Source organism: Echiichthys vipera, assembly GCF_963691815.1.
Source record: "Echiichthys vipera genome assembly, chromosome: 8".
NCBI lineage: Eukaryota > Metazoa > Chordata > Actinopteri > Perciformes > Trachinidae > Echiichthys > Echiichthys vipera.
Genome location: NC_139833.1, coordinates 5,270,927 through 5,292,522, shown reverse-complemented (window position 1 = coordinate 5,292,522; position 21,596 = coordinate 5,270,927). Strand labels below are relative to the sequence as shown.

The following is a 21,596-nucleotide window of genomic DNA, read 5'->3' as shown; positions in this document are numbered from 1 at the left end:
TATGAGTGGTCTGTCAAAAAAGGTGTACAAAATGGTGAACACAATTCTCATTATGGGGAAATATCATATACATAAGGATAAATGGAAAAACAGCAAACTCACTATAAACGGTTTAAAAATCAAAATTAAAAACTATATAACATCGCATAGAAGAAGAAGAAGAATTACTTTATTCATCGTGCAATAGGGAAATTTAATTTTCACTGTATTTTTTCATGTTACACACACACAGGCGCGAAATACACACACATGCACAGACCTTTAGACATGCAACTAGTGGGGAGATGTTAGAGCGAGGGGGCTGCCAGTGACCGGCGCCCCGAGCAGTTGGGGGTTTGGTGCTTTGCTCAACAGCACCTCGGCAGTGCCAAGGAGATGAACTGGCACCTCTCCAGCCACCAGTACACGCTCCATTCATGGTCCACACAGGGACTCAAACCAGCAACCCTCCAGTTCCCAGCCAAGTCACCTATGCACTGAGCTACTGCCGCCTATAACGTATTATAGAAGAAAATCCGTCTATAAATGAATTGCTCTTTAATTTACAATCCTGTGTTTCTTTCAACACGCTTAAAGAACCTTTGATGAAATGTCAACCCTTGATTATTTTATCTTGTTAATGTGTTTTAAGCGTTGTCTGTTTCAAATGCAAGCACATTTTCCTCAAACTAGTTTTGTAAATTGATTTTTTATTTTAAATTGTAATATGAAATAACATTGTTTGGGGAAAAACAGCATATACACTGACGCAACACTTTTGTGTTTCAAATAAAATCAGAGAAATTAATCAAATTCTTCTTTTTTTAAACTAAAGGTGTTTAGATTTTTAAGATGTATTTATTTGTATAATAAAAAAACAAACATAGGCAACATAACAAACACAGTCATTTTATGAATAAAGGTTGAACAAATTGCAACAGAACCTCAATATGTCCTGAGTCATACCTCATCTACCGCGCAATACCCCCACCTCATTTGAATTTCCTAGAGAAGTGGACTGTGCTGCAATTTCATTTTTCTTTCCCATGCTTTAAATCTTTTATGTAATATAATTTTGTTTGTCTAATTTAGTGAAAAATAAAGTTACATGACAAAGCTTATACTTGTACTTGGTAAATGTCATATTCATAAAGCAATATTATGAAGTCTCCGTGGTTGAATCGTACAAATAACAAACAAAAAACGCACATTGCTATATTTTAATGAATAATTTTTATGTAGCCCATAATTAAAATATTAGGATGATCATTGTCATTGACTTGTCTCTTGATTTTTATTTTGATAACTCAATTAATGTTTAGTCTAAGAATGGCTGTAAATAGTGAAAAATGTCCATTATAAATGTCCAGAGCCCAAACTGACATCTTAGACACTGGGAACAATGTGAATGTTCTCATTAGAGAAACCAGGACCAGCAGCTATTTGGCTTTTTAGCTGCTTTCAGACTTTACGAGGTTTACCCAGCCTGCAGTTTAAAGAAAAGCCTGAACAATTTTCAAAAACTTTTATTCAACCAGAATTGTTTCGGTTACCATGCTTCACTGTACACAGATGTTTGTGAACAATTCATTTCTCCATATACGGATTTCCAGATTCAAACCTTGCCTGGAGTTAAAAGTCTGGTCACAGGTTCTGGTCACAGGTTCAGTTTGGAGAGAACCTCCTTGGTCAGCTGTTTACTGTACCGGTTGATCTTCCAGTGTCCGGGCATCCATCCCAGCAGAAAGCGATGAAAGTCTGTCCATGCAAATGCAAACATCTCCCTCCACTCTTTCTCCAGGGCGGCCGAATCCACGTCCTTTTCCACAGATTGTTTTAGTTCTGTGAAATAGTAGTCCAGCAGGCCGGGTACCCTCTTTTCACACTCCTTCTCCTCCATGCAGCTTCCTAAAAAATACACAACATCTTTCACTCCGCAGCCTCCTCCAACATACTGGAAGTCTACAGCTGCCACACCCCGTCCACTCCGGGAGAAACAGAAGTTGGCCAACTTGGCGTCTCCGTGAACGACCGTCTTGAAGCGGCATTCGTTCAGTATCTTGTCGATGTCACCGGCTGCCGCTTTGAGCTTGGCGTCGTCTATGGCCTCCAGCTCGTCGGGACGGGTCTCCAGGTGCCAGTAGGTGCCGACGGGCCACAGCCCCTCTGGGGTCACACCCAGGAAGAGAGCATGGAAGTGGGCGAGCCAGCTGAGGCAGGCCTTTATTTCTCTGTCCTTCACGCTGGTCCTACAAAGAAAACAAACTTATTCCTCCAGCAGGACATTCATTTTCATGCGTCCACATCTAATAAGACGTGTAGCAATGTTTTCCTTTAGATAGGTAGCTCAAAAACTATTAGGTTTCTACACTTTTCACCAGGGCTGTAGCTACAGACATGTTTCCTGAATTGTTTTTGGAGGTTTTTTTAACAAACCGAAAGAACTTTAAAATTTAAATGTCAGGGATGTAACAATACTTCGATCTGTGTTGATTCAACGATGAAGATGCACCTTTTATTTTGAAAATCCCAACTCTTTTTATTAAAAAGAGAAGTCTGTAAAAGCTCACTATTAAAACTGTCAAATCGTATTTTAGTTGCTGTTTGTGAGTTAATACAAATGTCACTGACGTGTAAAATAGGCAGATGATATCATGTCATATCAAACATACATTTTTTATATCAGTAAATGTCCCAAAAACTTGATATAATATCGTATCGTGATTAAACTTGTGATGTACATCTTTATAAAATTGTACTGTTTTTGAAGCAAAAATGTAAATATGGTAAAGAGATTTTAAGAAAACAGTATTTCATTATGTAGGAAAATAAAATCTAGAATTAAAGAAACTAGAATTAAAGTAAACGAATAACAATTATGAAAAGATGAATATATCTGAAATGTCACAGGCAGTGGATGAACTGGGAGAATTTGAACCTGTGAACTGGGTGTTTCTAAAACATTTGCGTTACTGTTCATCCAATTTGAATGTTTTTAAGACTCAAATCTTTACAAAAGTCCTTTTTTCAGCACCTATAACATGTTAAACTGTGTCACTTCAATAGAAACGTCGGACTTGTCCATTCATTTGATGCCCTAAGCTTGATTTCATGCAACATATTCTGTGTTCATACCTTCTCTGATCGTAACCAGCCACGTCCAGATCCTCCAGCACGATCAGCATCTCGTCTCCATGGGAACAGGCAGCCAGACAGGCAGGTGTCCGGCAGCTCTGATTGGTGGAATAGTTCTGGTACCAGTGTGTCTCCACCTGGTAGGATCTCACTTTGCGTGTGTGGGAGCGGTCTGTGTTCCAGCCTCCAGGATGCTCCGCCTCCTCTGGAAACTTGACGTGCTTGACGATCACGGACGGCCGGTCGCAGCTCTCCAGGTGCAGCCTGACGATCTCCCCGTAACCGCTCCACAGCGTCTGGATCTTTGCACCGACACGCAGGGATGTGGCACCGCACGCCTGCAGGATGAGCTCCTGGTGCTCCTGTTTCATTTCCAGTCAGAGCTGGACAGGAAAGAGGAAGCACAGTTTCAGCCGCAGTGGTGGAATTTAACATTTACCCAACTACATATTATACTTTACTTAAGGATTTCCATTTTATGCAACTTTATACTATGACTCTACTACATCTCAGGGGCACATATTGTTATATCCTGTCTCACAGCTGTGTGTTGTGTTTCCCCTCGCTCTGACATCTCTCCATTAATTGCATATATATAGGTCCTGTTTGTGCATGTGTGTGTATTTCGGGCCTGTGTGTGTGAGTGTAACATGGAAAAATTGAATTTCCCCTTGCGGATACTTTATTGGATTAATAAAGTAACTCTTCTTCTTCTTCATTCCCTTCCAGTCCAATAAAAACCAGATGTGCTGATGTTGAATTTTCACGATAAACTGAATAATGAAGAGTTTCCTTTATGCGTAGACAAAATGACCCTACTTCTTAAGCTAAATATACATAGTAGTATTTTAAAAAGTCTCTTGGATCACCTGGAAAATGCATCATCAGAAAGCTAAAAACATTAAAAGTCGACTTTTTCGAGATACATTTTAACTGCCATATATATTGTATTATATTTCCTTGTATTAACTTCATTAATATAATTGCATGCACTCATTTTAATTTACAATATCTATTTCTTGCTCCTATTTACACGTACAAGTTGCTATTTACTGCAACAAAATGTACTTATGCGTACATATTCATATTGCAATACTTTCTCTTTAAGTGTGTTTTTTATTCTACACATATAAAGATCATCTTGTTAATGTTGGTGTTATAATATTGGTGTGACACTTACCTCACTCACGAGCTTGTGCATCCAGACAACAATAACAGGCTTTATTTCTGCTTTATTTAATGCTCACACGTTCAGTGGATACTCCTATAACATATAACTTGCTAGTATTAAACAGTAACTGACTGAAATATGCAGAAACAGAATGCCTACTGATGATTAACTTCCCCCTCTGCTTCATGTGTGATAACAGGAAGTATTCTCTCCACAGTCGTCCATCTGGTGTTTAAAGCTGCAGACATGAAACAAAGTAAAGCCAGGTTAACACCACTGCCACCTGCTGGACTGGAGTGCACCAACAGGTACATGGAGACCTGCATGTGTTTTGTTTCCTATGTTTTTTTGTTCTATGTTTAGGACATAAATGTTCTTTTTTGTTAACATAGGGAAACTAAATAGTCATATTTTACTACAAGTATATCCAGCTGCTGTCAAAATGGACACATGATCACTTTTCTGTGATGGGTTCAAACAGGCTCCGGTCTCCTGTGGGCTACTGGGTCGGGTCTGACCAACCTGGCAACAAGACTGGTGGAATTATTTTTTGTTGTTGCGTCTACGATCTTGAGACACTAGATGGCGCTGTTCTGCTCATTCTCCATATTCAACCTGTATTACAGCAGGAAACAAATGTTTTCTATGTAAAGATATAGTGTAGGAATAATGTTGTACTGTTGGTTGTAAAACGTTTCAAGAGTGTGCTGCAGGAACACTTAAAGCAGTTTCCCCAAATATAAGTGTGAACCTATACAAACAAAAGACCTATACACAACCTATGTGGTCGTATAGGTCAGAAGATTTGTTGCAGCGGTACAGTATAGTCACATTGTGGTTGGCTACTTTTATTTATTTTACTAAAGTAAAGAATCTGAATGCTTCCTCCATCACTGCTAGACCTTAAGCACATGGAGCCTACCGTATAAACATATTTTCCACCACTGATTTGTAAGTTTTGCCTTCTCATTGATTGTTTATTAAAATGTTATTGGAAATTTGAGTCCCATATCTCTTTATTGTGACACGATGAAAAAACACAGGATTATTATCTGGGTATAAATATGGACTGAACTATAAGGAAGATAGGCTGATGCTTGGGCCTGCTGAGGGCTGACAGACTTAAAACTACAGCAGTGACAACATGCAAAGTTTACAATGACAGTAGGAGACCTGACCTCCCTACCTGACTTCACACAAGTTTATTTGTTCTGTTTTTCAGTTTTTTATTGTTCTTCATATTAAAGGTTGAATATGGAGATTTAGCAGAGCACCGCCATCTCGTGTCTCAAGATCGTAGACACAACAACAGAAAATAATTCCAGCAGTCTTGTTGCCAGGTTGGTCAGACCCGGCCAAGTAGCTAACAGGAGACCGGAGTCCGGGTTTTAGTGCCGTTGAACACCTTTATCTCAGTCAATGGAGTGAATGCTTAGCCTATATTGACTCTGGTTTTCTGCCCGTCTCCGGTCACTCAGCTGCAGGATTGGCGAACTCCATTTCACCCAGTGCCAGGCTACAGTAGCTGCACCCAACAACAGACAACCCTGGCAACCCGCAATGCCGGCCCCTATTGGCTGGTCCACTGTAAACAGAACGTGACAGAACATCTACTACTAAATATTAATTCATACAAAATATATTTTTTGAGCAATACTTCCATTCTGTACCCCTCAAAATTTAAATGTAGCTTTGAATAAAGATTCTTAATTAATATTTTTGAATTACAAGTTTTTTTTAAATGTTTATATTGTTATTATGTTTATATTTTGAAAACAACAAGAATGTGCACTTTTGAATTATAAAAAGTTTAGGCTACATTTCGATTTTTTTTTCTTGCTGTCAGATTATTTGTAACATAATGGTGATGAACGCTGATTGAAGGGGCCCCCTGTGATTTATTGCCCCCGGAGACTCTAGACCCGCCTCTGCTGACACCGGTTCAGTGTGCGGGTCTCACCCTCACCTGCCGCCCACGCTGAAGGCTTAAACAATGAATGAACTTTCTAGACTCCTGTGGAACTGATCATTTCAGTGAAAGGAGCAGGGGGACCTCCTCTGTTTTTACTCTTTATATCAATTTACCCTTAATGTATTTATTGTTTTTACATACATATACATATGTGTGTCTATATATATACATTTATATATGTGTGAAAGTTAGCAGACTAAAAGTTGAAGTTGTTTGTTGTGTAAACCCAGAACACCCCTGCGAACACTCACACGGTGGTACAGTCCGGATGACAGCTCAACCTGCTAGCCTGCCTGCATGCCCGAGCCTCTGCAGACAGACTGCTACACTCACGGAAAGCAGACTTTTAACCAGCAACCTCGCGTTCTACCCGTGCCTCTTCCGTCTTATTTCAAACTACCTATCACCAACATGTCTGCTCCTAAGAAGGGAGACTTGTCTTCAAGCGAGAAGGAGTTGTTTGAGGTTATTACTAAAGGTAAGCCTCTTCGGCTAATGCTAATCCCTCCGACAAACCCCACAAAAACAGTTAACTTGCATGTGAGTTTGCATGCTAAACCTGGTACTAACGATGGTTCCTGATGTGTACATGTGTAGCTTACTTCTGACAGCTTGGTGACTTATCATGCCAAGTGAACTAAACAGGATAACATGCCTTTTTTTAAATGTTGTGCTTGTGGAAGTGTTGTTGTTGTTGTGATGCATTATGTTTTCATTGTACCTGACACGTTCAGGACCACATCTCAGGTGGGAAAAGAGGAAACTCACTCTGTATATCTGCACGAACTGCTGATAAAGCTTGGTGTTGTGTTTAAACTGCAATAACACTGACTTGTATGCATTTAGGAAATGTTCAAGAGGCCTCCAGGCTGCTGGGCTGTAAGGATGTCAGAGTCAACTGCTTGGATGAGGTAACACAGACTTTCTGACTCTTTACACATTTGATGAGAGTAACCTTGATTTCTCCTGCCAAGTCTTTGTTTGTCATGTGCACAACAATTACAGTCATTGGCTATTCAATTATATATATATAATGTGATAGGTAGATATATATGTGTACAGATGATAGATAGATCTTTATGGTCAACAAAACACGGTTTAGTAGCTCACAAGGAATTAAAATATAAATATCAAAGCACAATATAAAAAAAATTAAGATAAATGAACACACTGAGGTGGTAGTACTACTATTACTATTTTATATAATAGTAATAATGTTTTATGAAGTGTATTACAGATATAACTATTACAAAAAGACGAATATACTGTGGTAGACGGGAAAAAAAGTGGGAAAAGTGTGTGTGTGCTGATTAAGTTGAATCAAATTGTCTGAGATTACCCCGATTTTCAAATCTTTTCTAGTTATATTTTAGAAATTTTGAGACACAAAAATCAAACCTTTAATTATAAATTACGGCAGATCGCTCGACAGGAATAAACTTCTGCTTTTTCTAAGACATTTCATCTTGAAGGACTCTTTTGATGTTAGTATCAAAAGTACTTTGACTACTTTAAGGTAGATTTTTAAAGTGTTAACCATGTTGGACCCTACTCTCTAAACGTAAAACTTGAAAAAAGGCAGCTGGGAGTGACACATCTCCTTGTTCATCCTGTTGCAACAGTGCATCGCTAAACTAAACTGAAACTTTCACTCTCAGAGTCATTTAACTATAGTCATAGCTTCTATTGTGTTATCATGACCTGCCTCAAACAACATGACAGGTTGAAAAGGTTTGCCTTTGTGTTCATCAGCGGGAACACATCCACTTGCATGTCTTACGGGTATGTAATGACTTTTGTCAAATGTAGAAGAAAAAAATACTTCAGCAAAGCTCTTCCTTTGTTCAGTGACATGTGTGTGTGACAAGAAGTGCTTTCGAGGAGGTCCTTCATGTCCTCCCTTCCTTCTGTCTGTGACTTTGTGTCCACCCGTCAAAATCAGGTGTTTGAAACAGGTGTTGTGTTAGGCAATGGAAGCTGTGAGGCTTCTGCTTATGTAAGAGTGAGATCGTCTCATCAACCGCTTAACCGGGGTCGGGTCGGGGGGGCAGCAGCTCTAGCAGGGGAGCCCAAACTTCCCTATCACGGGCCACATTAACCAGCTCTAACTGGGAGATTCTGAGTCGTTCCCAGGTCAGTGTGGAGATATAATCTCTCCCCCTAGATGCCCGAACCACCTCAACTGGCTCCTTTCAACGCAAAGGAGCAGCGGCTCTACTCCGAGTTCCTCACGGATGCTGAACTTCTCCCCCTCTCTCTAAGGGAGACTCCAGACCCCCTCCTGAGGAAACACATTTCGGCCTCTTGTACCCGCGACCTCGTTCTTTCGGTCATGACCCAGCTTTCATGACTATAGGTGAGGGTAGGAACCAAGATTGACCGGTAGATCCAGAGCTTTGCCTTCCTCAGCTCTCTTTTCGTCACAGCGGTGCGGTAGAGCGACTGCAGCACCGCCCCCGCTGCTCCGATTCTCAGGCCAAACTCACGCTCCATCGTCCTCTCGTAAAAGTGAGATTGTTCATGCAAATTCATCTTTTTCTTTCCTCGTCTCTTCCACAGTATGGGATGACTCCTCTCATGCACGCTGCTTACAAAGGAAAGGCAGACATGTGTAAGCTGCTGCTGCAACACGGGGCGGATGTGAATTGCAACCAACATGAGCACGGATACACAGCGCTGATGTTTGCTGGCCTGTCAGGTGTGCTACAGTATAAATGGAAACGGTGAAATATTGATCATCCCATCATCATTATTATTATGAATCAAATCTCTGTTGTCCTCTGTTCCTGTAGGTAAGACTGATATCACATGGATGATGTTGGACGCAGGGGCGGAAACAGACGTGGTCAACTCTGTCGGAAGGACCGCCGCACAGATGTCCGCCTTCGTCGGTACGTCTGTTCGTGACATTCACACAGAAGTCGAGTGTTCTTGAGCTTTGTATCACCATACACACAAAGACCGGGATCACAAACACCCCTTCTTTGTCAGTCAGGAACAATTACAGAGTGACTTTTATCTTAATACAATTACCAAATGGATGAATTTTCCATTTTTCTTTCTCTCATGGTAGGGAGGCTATTTATACTCTGACATAATTAATATATTTAAAAGAACAAGGGTAATGCAGGTTTAAGAGCGGTTAAGATGAGCTTGTTTGAACCATTTGAGCGACATCATGTGCGTGTTTGTTTGAAAATCCAATCCAACTTTATTTGTTAAGCACTTAAAACAACCAATGTTGACCAAAGAGCTGTACAGAAGAATAAAGAAGACATCAACAATAAGTAAAAATATACCACAAGTATGGCTGCATCCATGTTTGATCACAGTTCCCATCATGAGTAACGTTTCCGACTTGTAAATAACATTCACGTCAACACCCAAGAGGAAGTTATTTTATTTAAAGGTGATAAAGCACTGTATAACTGATAGAAGGCTATCAGAGCTTTATTTGTAAGAGTGGAAGAGTAATACTTGTCGTTGATATGAGATGGCAGCTGCGATATACTCTACTTGGTTCCTAATAATAATAATAATAAGAAGAATGACTTTATTAATCCCGCAAGGGGAGATTCAATTTTATCACTCTGTTATTATACATGTTACACACACACAGGCCTGAAATACACACACGCACAAACAGGACCTATATACATGCAATTAATGGAGAGATGTCAGAGCGAGGGCGCTGCCAATGGACCGGCGCCCCGAGCAGTTGGGGGTTCGGTGCCTTCCTCAACAGCACCTCGGCAGTGCCCAGGAGATGAACTGGCACCTCTCCAGCCACCAGTCCACGCTCCATTCATGGTCCACACAGGCACTCGAACCGCCGAGTCACCTATGGACTGAGCCACTGCCGCACACTCATAATACAGAAGTACCTGAAAACCAAACTAAAGATGCCTCACATTAGTGTCTCTAAGTCTACGTTAAAGTGTTTTAACGTAGACTTAGAGAGTAGACAGATTCTTACAATAGCTCTCAAACTAAACTTCCATTATCTTGGTCCTGGGGCACTTCACCACTTGACTGAATATACTATCGAATCAAACACATATGTGGAAAACAACACTCTTGTTAGGCTCTAACTGGACTGAAGTTGGTGAAAGAGTCAAAGTGTGTTTGCACTGATGCAAACTGTTATTCTAGTGTTGCACTTCAATAGCTTGTAACTTGATCTGACTAAATATTATTTAGTATACGTGACACAACAACCACTACATTCATCTCTGAAGATGAAGCCGTCTCTTCTTTTTCCCCTCCCTCAGGGCAACACGACTGCGTCACGGTGATCAACAACTTCTTCTCTCGTGCCAGACTGGATTACTACACCAAGCCCCAGGGTTTGGAGAAGGAGCCCAAGCTGCCGCCCAAACTAGCCGGACCCCTGCACAAGGTCATCATGAGCACCAACCTGAACCCCGTCAAGGTAGGACACCGCTGGGAAGGTAACGGTGATAGAGTCGTTGTTTTGTAAATATGAGCCCCCCTCATCCAACCACGCTGTAGAGAAATATTATCTGCATGTGTGGTTCTTAATCCAGAAACAAAATGAGGTTCAGTCTTGATTTAGAAAGAAGAGATCACACCAGACCTCATCTCATCTCTGCTGCAGGTCAACAGCTCAAAGCTGCATAGACCATAATGCTGCATTCATACGGTGTTGGAATAATTGGAAAAATGAGTTCCCCAGGCCTTAAATGTTCCCTGGCACTATGCCTGGTTTCACTTTTCATGTCTTGCTTTGACCTCTGGTTCCTGATTGGAAGTCTAATTTTGTAACGAAAAGGTCCTGATTATTCATTTGCAACATTGTCAACAGTAAATATTTTATAGCTTGAAATATTGACAATGCTAACATCGTTTAGAAAACATGTGGCTGTACCTCATTGTCTGCTTTGAAGGAGAAGAAGAACTTTGTTTTGTTTCTTGACTTGAGGGCTGCAGATAAAATAGGAAAGATTGCCTTTAACCATTGTTGTCAATTCAGTTATGATTTCAATCTTCTCACTGTGGAAATTACAACATAATTGGATGAAAATAAAACTGACAACATGACAGAAAATACACACCACTAGGAGTGTGCTATGTTTGAGAAAGGAAAGTGAATATGTGTGTCGTGCAGATGGTGATGCTGGTGAAGGAGAACCCCCTGGTGGCCGAGGCCGAGGCTCTGGAGAAATGCCGCCGCGTGATGGAGCTCATCTGCGAGAAGTGCATCAAGCAGCAGGACATGAACGAGGTGCTGGCCATGAAGATGCACTACATCAGCTGCGTGCTGGGAAAATGCGCGTCCTTCCTCAAGGACCGCGAGGACAAGCTGGACGGCCTCATCAAGAGGTGAGGACGGCTGATATCGCTGCAGACTGACGATCACTTTGTCAAAGAAGTATCAAAAGTTTTACCAAAAGCTTAAACTCATCCGGTCTCTGATCATCATCAAGCTGTTTAGCTAATGTTCCCTCACATAAAACCTTCATGTGCTGGGATACATGCACGTGTGCAGCTGCAAAGATGTCGTCTCTTTAATCGATTATTAAAGTTCAGCAGCAGAAAACACATTTGCTTTAGTGTAAACTGTAGTAGTTGTCAAAACTAGAAGAAAAGTAATTAATTTAACTTCTCTGTGCAGTTCTTTTATGTTTAACTGATAGCGGGAAGTATGATAGGTGGAAATATGCTCTTTAGGGCCTTTTTAAGGTTTCAAGCAACTTTTGTAGGAGCTTCTTTGTTGTTTGTGTCTGTTGAGTGTCCGTCAGTCAGTTCTTTCACTCAGGTGGGTTTATTTTTCCATTTTTACTTTTAGATTGTGACGCAGGTTTAGACACAATTGTCGCCATGTTTTTAATCTCAAGACGAAACAGAGAGGACCACGACTGGAGCTCTGTCTATCGTCTCTGTCTTTTAATCCCACGATTAAAATGATTCTTTCCAAACACACTGAAGTCGCTCTGAAATTGATTTTATCATGATGAGACTTACGAAGCGATTTGCATTTCCATTATAAAAGTTGTTCTCGTTAATCTCCGTCCTGCAGTTTGCTGAAGGGTCGGGACAGCGATGGTTTCCCCGTGTACCAAGAGAAGTTTCTGAGAGAGTGCATCCGCAAGTTCCCTTACTGTGACGCCACTCTGCTGCAGCAGCTGGTGCGGAGCATCGCCCCTGTGGAGATTGTGAGTGTGGATTGTATCCAGTAATGTGATTAAAGCCGGTATATTTCTGCTCCTGGTTGCATCACGGTAGATCTGCTCTCAGGTCACTTTACGTCAGATTTGAATGTAAAACTATCCGTTCTTGTTTTTATCTGTGTGATGCCTAATCGGTTTTCCTGTCCTTTTCTTCCCTTCCTGTGATCGCAGGGTAACGACCCCACAGCTTTGTCAGTGCTGACTCAGGCCATCACAGGGCAGGTGGGCTTCATGGACGCAGAGTTTTGTACCTCCTGTGGAGAGAAGGGAGCCGAGAAGAGGTGCTCCATCTGTAAAATGGTGAGTGTCGAAAAGACAAAATACCAATCAACGTCTTTTCTACATGTGTAAAGTGTCCATGTTTTTTTTCAACTGCAACTCTTCAGCAGTAAACCTCATAAAACAATGAAGATCTTCCAAAACGAAATGAAGACATTTGAAAATATTTTATGGGCCTTTTTTAAAGTCTCTGATTAAACCAGGATGTTGCAGCATCTATACCACTAAACTGCGGGTTCGCCACTATTTTACACTTTTTCATTAATATATTTATGTTAAAACTGGTAAATCAGTAAGGGCTTCCAGGTGGATCGAAACTTGTAAGTCATTTTCTCTGATCCACACAAAACAATGCAATTTCCCCTTAACAATATACACAAATTAAACAATGAGTAAAACGCACAGACTTTCCATTTAAAGCTGTCTCGATGCTCGTTTCTACTCCCTTTTTGTTTCTGTATTTTCATCATTAGATAGATAGATAGATAGATAGATAACTTTATTTATCCCCGAGGGGAAATTAGGTCACCGTAGCAGCGGTACAAAACAATCAGAAGTACTAAAAATAAGATAAAATATAAAATACAAAATATGAACAACAATAAAATAGAAGTACAGTATCGCAGATAAAACACTATATTAAAATGTGCTATGTTGATTTTAATGTGCAAGTTGCATGTAAAGTTAACTTCATTTTTTTTTTTGGGCACTAGGTGATCTACTGTGGCCAGGACTGCCAAAAGCTGCACTGGTTCACCCACAAGAAAGTTTGCAAGACGCTCCAAAAGCAGAGAGAGACGCAGGAGGAAGAATCAGCCAAAATGAGGATGCAGCAGAGCAAAGGTACTTCAATTCATCCACAGCTCCTTTCACACACTCTGTCCCAGGTTCAGTGTGTATATAGTGTAAAAAAGCAAACCTGGCATGATGGTGGATCTTCTTTACAACAGTGCTGCTGAATCTGTTGAGTTAACACTCATCCCACACACACAGTTACCAGCCAAAGATCGTGACATGGTAAGAAGTGATTACGTCATAATAATAAAGAACAGAAACACAAGGCACGTCTACAAAAAGGTCATTTGACTTCAAACTCACTGTGGATTCACTTTAGTCACAGTGATGGAGACAGAAAAACTAGTTCTCTAGTATAAGACAAAAAGGCATGGAAGGGGTTGATGGCTAACCTCTACCTGTCTTGATGTGTTGATTCAGTTTAAAAGCAAAGTCAGTCCCAACTCTCTTGTCTCCGTGTCTCAGAGGAGGGTGAAGCCGTGCAGCAGGCCACAGACTCCCTGCAGGAGCTCTCGGTGGAGGGCGGCAGCGAGGTCGTTCCGTCAGAAACCTCAAACCCCACCGACGACGTCCCAGCTGCTGGCAACTGAGGAGCATCTGAAAGTCGGCACCCAGAATACATCCATACACCGCAGACGGATATCGAACTGGCAGTGAGACGTGACAGCCAGGCGAGGACGGGTCCAGCAGGAGATAAGAACCCATATTTATTATCGACCGGACGGCCGCCACAAGGGCAGGCAGACACTGACGCATACGGGAAGGTTTGTGCCACAGTGGTCATCTTTGTTTTTTTTGTCATTTTTATGTTAATTTTTCAAATTTTATTGTCATATGTGAATGTGAAAGTTGAGTAGGCTGATGTGTTTGTGGTAGAGGTCACTGGGAGGGGGACATGAAGAGCCAATGGTTCGCATCAATGATGGAACATAATTTTGCCTTAAGAAACTGTAGCGACCTGTGCAGTAAAGACGACTCAGAGCTGTTTGTTTGCAATATACATGGTTTGTTATTGGGACAGGGTTTTTTTGTACTGATAACGTCATGTCAGGTCGTGAGTGGAGGGCCTGGCTGCACAATATTGACCAAAAAAATGTATATTTTTTAAATATAAACAACATAAACACGAGTTCTGCTCTGTGGGAGCACCCTCCGTTCCGTTGTACTGTACCCTGTGCAATGACAATAAAGGCTATCTATCTTATTTTTAGTGTCTCGTGATGTTAATGGGAACAAAATGGACGTTTAGTTCCCTCCGAAATGTTGATCTTGGCAGGACGTATTTGTTAATCAAGCATTGTTGTAACAGCACAAGAACACCATGACTTTGTTTTCCTCACACTGGTCTCTGTCCAGATTACAGATTACACCGCGCGCACGGAGACGATTTGTACATTTGGTCCTAAACAGCCAAGTATCTTGCCGTTATTTTAGTTTGTCAGATGATTTCAGCATCGGTCCCCACTGACAACAGTTCCTGAATCTCGTCGTCTCGCCAGTTTGACACTTTTGTTGCCGTCTTTGTGTGACTTTGTTTTGAAATAAACTCAGCAATATGTTTTTGATATTATTCTCTCATTTATTGTGCAGTCTAATTGGTAAATGGACTTGTACTTATAAAGCGCCTTTCTAGTCTTCTGACTACTCAAGACGCTTTCACAGTGTTTGTCACATTCACACTGATGGCAGTGGACATCTACATACCATCTAATTTAACCATACACACCCCATTTACACACCCAGTCGCAGCACGGGGAGCAATTCAGGGTCCAGTGTCTTGCACAAGGAAACTTCGACATGTGGACCGGGGAAGATGGGGATCGAACCGCCAATCTCTCAAATGGAGGACAACCCACTCTATCACTGAGCCACAGTCTTTCAATAATTGGACATAAACATTTAAGTCACACTACAGTCGCAACAGGGCTTTGTTCTTGTCCTTAACACTGAAAATCTCTGATGTGTCAAAGAACTTGGATCTTATTCACACTCAATAAAAAACAACTTCATCAATGTGCCCATTAATCATATTGACTTTTTGGAGTTAAACCTGTATTATCTCTGACTGACAGTGCTGATCCGACATGGCTCTGAAAGCATCACAGAGGATGAGTCCGTGGTCTCTATCTCTGGATTAGTTTGATACTGAAGAAAACTTAAAAATGGGATGATTCTCAGGCAAGTTCTGTCAAAGGGAGAGAGCCGATGTTCTATCATTACTAAGCAGAGTTATGGACTATTACCATACAGATACATGCAGCCCATATAAGGACCCCCCCGGGTCACACTGAAGCATCTCCTTACCTAGTAGGGTTTGGGCTAAACCACAATAACTTTAAGCTGCAGCAGGTGAAAAGCTCTTTTTAACTCTTCCTGCAGCGCTCTCTCTCTCTCTCTCTCTCTATCTCTCTCTCTCTATCTCTCTCTCTCTCTCTGTGTCTGTCTCTCTCTGTCTGTCTCTCTCTGTCTCTCTCTCTCTCTCTCTCTCTCTCTCTCTCTCTCTGTCTGTCTCTCTCTGTCTTTCTCTCTCTTTCTCTGTCTCTCTCTCTCTCTCTCTCTCTCTCTCTGTCTGTCTCTCTCTGTATTTCTCTCTCTGTCTCTGTATCTCTGTCTCTCTCTCTCTCTCTCTCTCTGAATGAATTAAGAATAAAAAAATAAACTGGTATGCACCCTAGTTTCTCACCTAATGCGGTGTTTCTAATAGAGAGTTAACTTTTAAAGGCTCAGTTTATTCAAATTCTAAACAGGCATGAATTTACAACAACTGCGACCATGTCCATGTGTGCAGCCACACGTTCATGCATTCATACACACTCAAACTCATAAACACTTGACTTCCGTGACAAATTTCACCCTCGTAGTGGCGACAGACAGAGCGGCTGGTCGCAGCGGAAAAAGGATCAAAATTGATGCAGCAAAGCCACTATAGAGTATATATTCTCTCTGTTCTCCCCCATCAAACCTCAGTGCCTACTGATCACCCACAATGCAACTCGGCTGTCAATACCTATGTTTGGAGATGCAGGTGTGTTATGCTAGTGGCTAATGTGTTTACTTTCAAACTGGAACCAGCATTTATCAGACTTCATGCAGCTCTATCTGGAGCCGCAGAAGGCTTCGTATACGACTCCCCAAGACCTGTAAACGGATTTATGTAGAAAGTCGGTTTTGTGTGGATTACCCGGAGCAAGTGGGCAATAAAACGAACCGTCGTGTTTTGACTGATCATGATAGAGCATTTAGAGCAGACCACAGTGTAATTAATACACTGCAAACACAGGTTTTCACTGTGTAATGATTGGAAACAATCATTTTGTCAGCTTGTTGCCCGTCTGCAGAAGGCCACAGACTGGAGGACGCGATGACGCTCCTGGCTGTACATCTGGAAGGACTTCCTCCTCTCAGCTGACTTCACCTCTGACAACACAACACAACAGATTTAGGGTTAAATCTTAAAATAGTAGTAAGTCGTATTTTGTGACAGGCTTGAGGCTGTGTGAGTCAGATACGTACTGTATGTCCCTGAGATCTTACCTTTTTTATCTAAAACCTGGACAGAAGGCAGGCAGTGCATCACATAGTGGCGATACCCAGGTTCATGGGAGATGGGATTGAGGAAGAAAGCTGCAAAGAAGCCCTCATTGGTGGATATCTGTGGACTGTTTAAAGCCCGAACACAGACTGTCTGAGGCTCAACATGGAGCTCTTTCCCCATAGTTACATCACTCACTTGCAGTTTGCAGCTGCTGCATCCTCCTGAGCTCGTGCATCGTGTCCTCCAGCCCTCTGATCTGGTTGTTGTGGAGAAAAAGAAGTCGGAGGCAGGTCAGATGATTTAGTGCCCCTGTGTGAGAGACCGGGGAGGATCAATTCAGAGGGGGTCTTTTTAGAGGTTCATTTATCTAGAGCACATGTGGTGAGCTTAAGGGTCAAAGGAGCATTCAATTCTTCTTATCTGCTACTGAAATCTGTCTGAAACAAGGGCCTGCAACATCCATTAAATATCTGTCCTAACAGTTAATCAAAAAGCTAAAAATCAACCTCACTTAATGCCAAAAAAATACATTTTAAACCACTTTATAGCTTTATTTTGCTCAGGTTCAGAGGAGCGTAATGTGTATTTCCTCACACAATGTTTTCCCTGTCAGTCCAGGGATTCAAACCAACAACCTCCCAGCCAACGTCCAGGTTAATTTCATTACATTTGCACATTATTTTCCCTCTGAGTGTGAAGATTAAGACCCACCAGTGATAGACTTGATGCTGTTGTTGTGGAGGTAGAGCTCAGTCAAGCAGCAGGTGAGGGAACGACAGCTGAGCTCTCTGATCTGAACGATTCATATTCAAATTAAATTAATCTCAATATAAACGTTAAAATCATCCTGTAACTGAAACACATGCAGCTCTACAGAAGCGTACCTTGTTGTCATTCAGCCACAACCTCCTCAGAGAGGGAAATCTTGATAAGTCAGGGACGCCGGTCACTTTTCTGTCCGGCAAAATAGCAAACAGTGTAATCTCTTTCTTAAATGTCCTCTATATTCGCAGCCTGTATCTCAAGTGTCCCAGCAGCTGCACTAACAACCCCAGATACATTAGTTTCAAATGCTGAGTAAAGGTTTGTCTTACTTTGTGGCAAGGCTGAGTTGGCAAACATCAACATCCCTCCTTATTCCAGACCTCTGAAGAGACTCCTTTACGTGCTGTATTCAGGGTGAGAGAAGAGGAAAATACACATAAAGAGGCGGTAATATTTGTATTTATGTGATTTAAAATTGAGGTTTAAAAGAGGTTTGTAAAGCCGTCTACCTCGGCCCCCTCCATTGTCTGTCACCTTTGGATTCTCACGCCCGTTGCCAGGAAACTCCTGTTGAAATCACAACAAACAAAAATAATTCTCCTCTTGCATTTCAAAAGAATATATCAGTTGTATGTTCGTTTGTCTTCCATGCATTGATTATTATGAATTAAGACATTTTTTCTGTTAGATTTGCAACAGATTAGTGGTGAAAAAGCTTCATAGTTCATCCGCAGGGAAGGAGAAGATCCAGCAGAGGGCAGTGTTTCACCAACATTACCAGGCAACAGAAAAGGTCAATTTAGTTTATTTTGCTTTGTTGTTTTTCACATTATGGTTCCTAATAATGTGGGATGGAAGCCCAACATTATTTATGTGCATTCAAGTCAAACAGCTGGTTTTTTTAAAACAGATATTTTTGGAGTATTTTGGAGACTTTCTACCTTTCAGCTACATTTAAGAGGGAAGTATTATACTTGTTGTTCCATAGCTTTTGTGTTTCAACTTTAGTTATTTGATACTACGAGTGACTAAGTTCAACATTTTGGGGAATAGGCTACAATTAAACACACACAATATGCAATTTTCATCCACTAAAGGTGTTTCAATCAAAACACAGAACATAGTTTGGTGAAGGCCTGAGGTGCTGGATCGTCTCACCATTAGGTAGGATTCCTTCAGTGTTCATCGTTCATGAGGTATTTACTGCAGGAGTCTCCTCTTCTGCAAAACAAACAGAGCTGCTGCTTAAAACTTGTAAAAAATAATAAAAAAAACACTAAATTAAGCCTTTATGGGCGACATGGTGGTCTGGTGGTTAGCACTGTCGCCTCACAGCAAGAGGGTTCCTGGTTTGAATACTGCTGGGGCCCTTCTGTGTGGAGTTTGCATGTTCCCCCTGTGTCTGCGTGGGTTTTCTCCGGGTTCTCTGGTTTCCTCCCACAGTCCAAAGACGTGCAGGTGTTCGGTTCATTGATGACTCTAAATCACCCGTAGGTGTGAATGGTTGTCTGTCTCTGTTCGTCTCTATGTGCCCTGTGATAGACTGGCGTCCTGTCCAGGGTGGACCCCGCCTCACGCCCGATGTCAGCTGGGATCGGCTCCAGCCCCCCGTGACCCCGACAGGGACAAGCGGTTGAAGATGAATGTATTAATAAAATTAAGCCTTTTCTTGTTAAATCATCAGTGTTTCCCTGTCGGCTGTGAGCTAACTGCTGCTAAAATCTGCTCAGCGTGCTTCTCTGATCACTTCAGATCCAGATGATGACTAAAAACCTTCATCAGGTGAAAATATAGAGTTAAAAACAACCAAGATCTAAAAAGTGTTACGTAAAAATGCGGCTTAAAAACTGTTATAAAGTTATAAAACTTCTGTCAGACAACCACACCGCCGACACCTTGAATAAACTGACAGATATTGTTTGTTTGAACATGAAAACATTTGGGATAATGAGAGTGCACAACTCAAAATGAATAACATGCTCTCATGTCTTTGCGTATGGAGCTAAAAGAGGGAGCCTGGTAGCCTAGCTTAGTTTAAAAGACTGGAGTTCTGAAAACATAAATTATATCAAAGAGATTTTGCTCCATCTACAAACATGTCAATAAATAAGACTGCAAGTATACTGTATTTATTTGATCATGTTGAACAAGACCTTGGAATTCGCACATGTACCAGAATATGCCCAACAAAAGGTCTGCTTATGGTGCGTTCCAGTTGGACTCGGAGGTCAGGATTTCGAAGCTCCGAGTCAGAACTTTCATCTGGAACGACCCCCGAGGTCCGATTTCCAACTCCGACAGTCGGACGATCCACACGACCCCAGAGTTTACATTTAAAGATGGCTGCCCCAGTTGGAAACAGTAAGTAAAAAGCTCCTGTAAAACTGCTAACCGGAGCCTGGTAGTTTTAGCCAGTGGTTTTTCAGTGACCTGTTTAAACAGTAGCCTATGATGTAGTGAATGACCTTTCGTAGATGTAGCCATCTTGTTCCCTCTTCTGTTTTTGACCATTGTCTCCTTTTTTCCGACTTTGTAACTGAAACGCTGATAACTCAGATGAGACGTCATTCCCAGCACCAACTTCTGACTTCCATGGTATACTTCTGGCTTTTTTGGGGGAAGTATTTTCATTTTTAATGCTGCCAAGTAGAGTGTGAATATTACCAAGGTATCTATAAAGGCTTATCTTTATCTATATTCATATATCATAATGTATTTGTTGATTGTATTTTGAATTATTAATCTGAATGCTACAATGTCTGTCTCTAAATGTAGTGGAGAAGAAGCATAAAGTAGCAGAAGAAGGGAAAAACTCAAGTAAAGTACAAGAACGTGAAACTAACAGAAGAGAAGCAGACGGCCCTCCATCCGTTGGGATCTCTTTCTAAACTGTAGCCACCGTGACCTTTCTTTCTTGGCTTTGCTCCAGGTGTTGTGCATTCCTTTTGTTCCCCTCCGGTCGACCCTCGCCACACCCCCCATTGCTGCATGTGGGCGCTTCCTGATCATGCACACAGTCACCGCCGTGCTGCTTGTCAATATGCTATTAACCCAGCCACCTTTCGTTTCCCATGAGGGTTAGGGGCTACCGAATTCCCGCTGTTGAGTTTCGCTGCTGCTGAGGGCCACAAAAGACAGAGCCTATCATATTCACCTCTCTGCATTCATTTACCCCGGTCCCACAAGGCGCTCACAGGGGCGTCGAAGTGTAACTAGTCCTCTGAGAAGAGCTGGCTGTGTTGTCTTTTATTTTCCGTCGGAAGTGGAGTGAATGAGCCTCTGGACCTTCTGTTTGAGGACAAACAAAAGGCACAGGAAACAATAACAGAAGCTGTGAAGTTAATGACAGACTGGCTTCACCTGCTGAGGAGATTTGCATCTACTCAAGTACTCGCCAAATACACGGTCAAAAGTATGTGGACACTTGAACTTCACAAGATTGTCTCATCCCAAAAACACTCTAGGTGTTAACCGGCTATTGTAAGAGCCTCCGCGGCTGCGGGGATTTGCCCCGTTTCCTGCCATCAGAGTGTTGGTGAGGTCAACCACTGGTGTTGGACGATGAGGCCTGGATCACTGTGGGAATCTCAGTTCATCGCAGAGGTGTTGGCTGGGCTTGAGGTCAGGGCTCTGTAAAGTTCCTCCACATCAAACTGGAGCCGTTTCTTTATGGAGCTGGCTTTGGTGCGTGGAGGCAAAAAAAAGATATAGCCAAGACACATCAATGTAAGCATGAGACAATGGACCCCTGAGCACGGACATACGTAAGAAGCC

At 41.8% G+C, this 21,596-nt stretch overlaps 2 protein-coding genes across 2 annotated transcripts; one reads left to right on the top strand and one right to left on the bottom strand.

Annotated features, from left to right (window-relative positions):
* Window positions 1-1,596: 1,596 nt before the first annotated feature.
* pkdc (protein kinase-like domain containing) lies at window positions 1,597-4,442 on the bottom strand. The gene is made up of 3 exons (XM_083918881.1): window positions 4,295-4,442; window positions 3,115-3,497; window positions 1,597-2,228 (listed from the first exon to the last, which is right to left on the bottom strand). The coding sequence occupies exons 2-3, from the start codon at window positions 3,483-3,485 to the stop codon at window positions 1,637-1,639; spliced, it is 963 nt and encodes a 320-aa protein (XP_083775007.1). The 5' UTR covers window positions 3,486-3,497; window positions 4,295-4,442; the 3' UTR covers window positions 1,597-1,636.
* A 2,159-nt stretch (window positions 4,443-6,601) lies between these two features.
* On the top strand, window positions 6,602-14,736 carry ankmy2a (ankyrin repeat and MYND domain containing 2a). Its single transcript, XM_083918913.1, has 10 exons — window positions 6,602-6,735; window positions 7,104-7,168; window positions 8,817-8,955; window positions 9,050-9,148; window positions 10,529-10,689; window positions 11,386-11,600; window positions 12,298-12,433; window positions 12,620-12,748; window positions 13,441-13,570; window positions 13,988-14,736. The coding sequence occupies exons 1-10, from the start codon at window positions 6,669-6,671 to the stop codon at window positions 14,110-14,112; spliced, it is 1,266 nt and encodes a 421-aa protein (XP_083775039.1). The 5' UTR covers window positions 6,602-6,668; the 3' UTR covers window positions 14,113-14,736.
* Window positions 14,737-21,596: the final 6,860 nt, after the last annotated feature.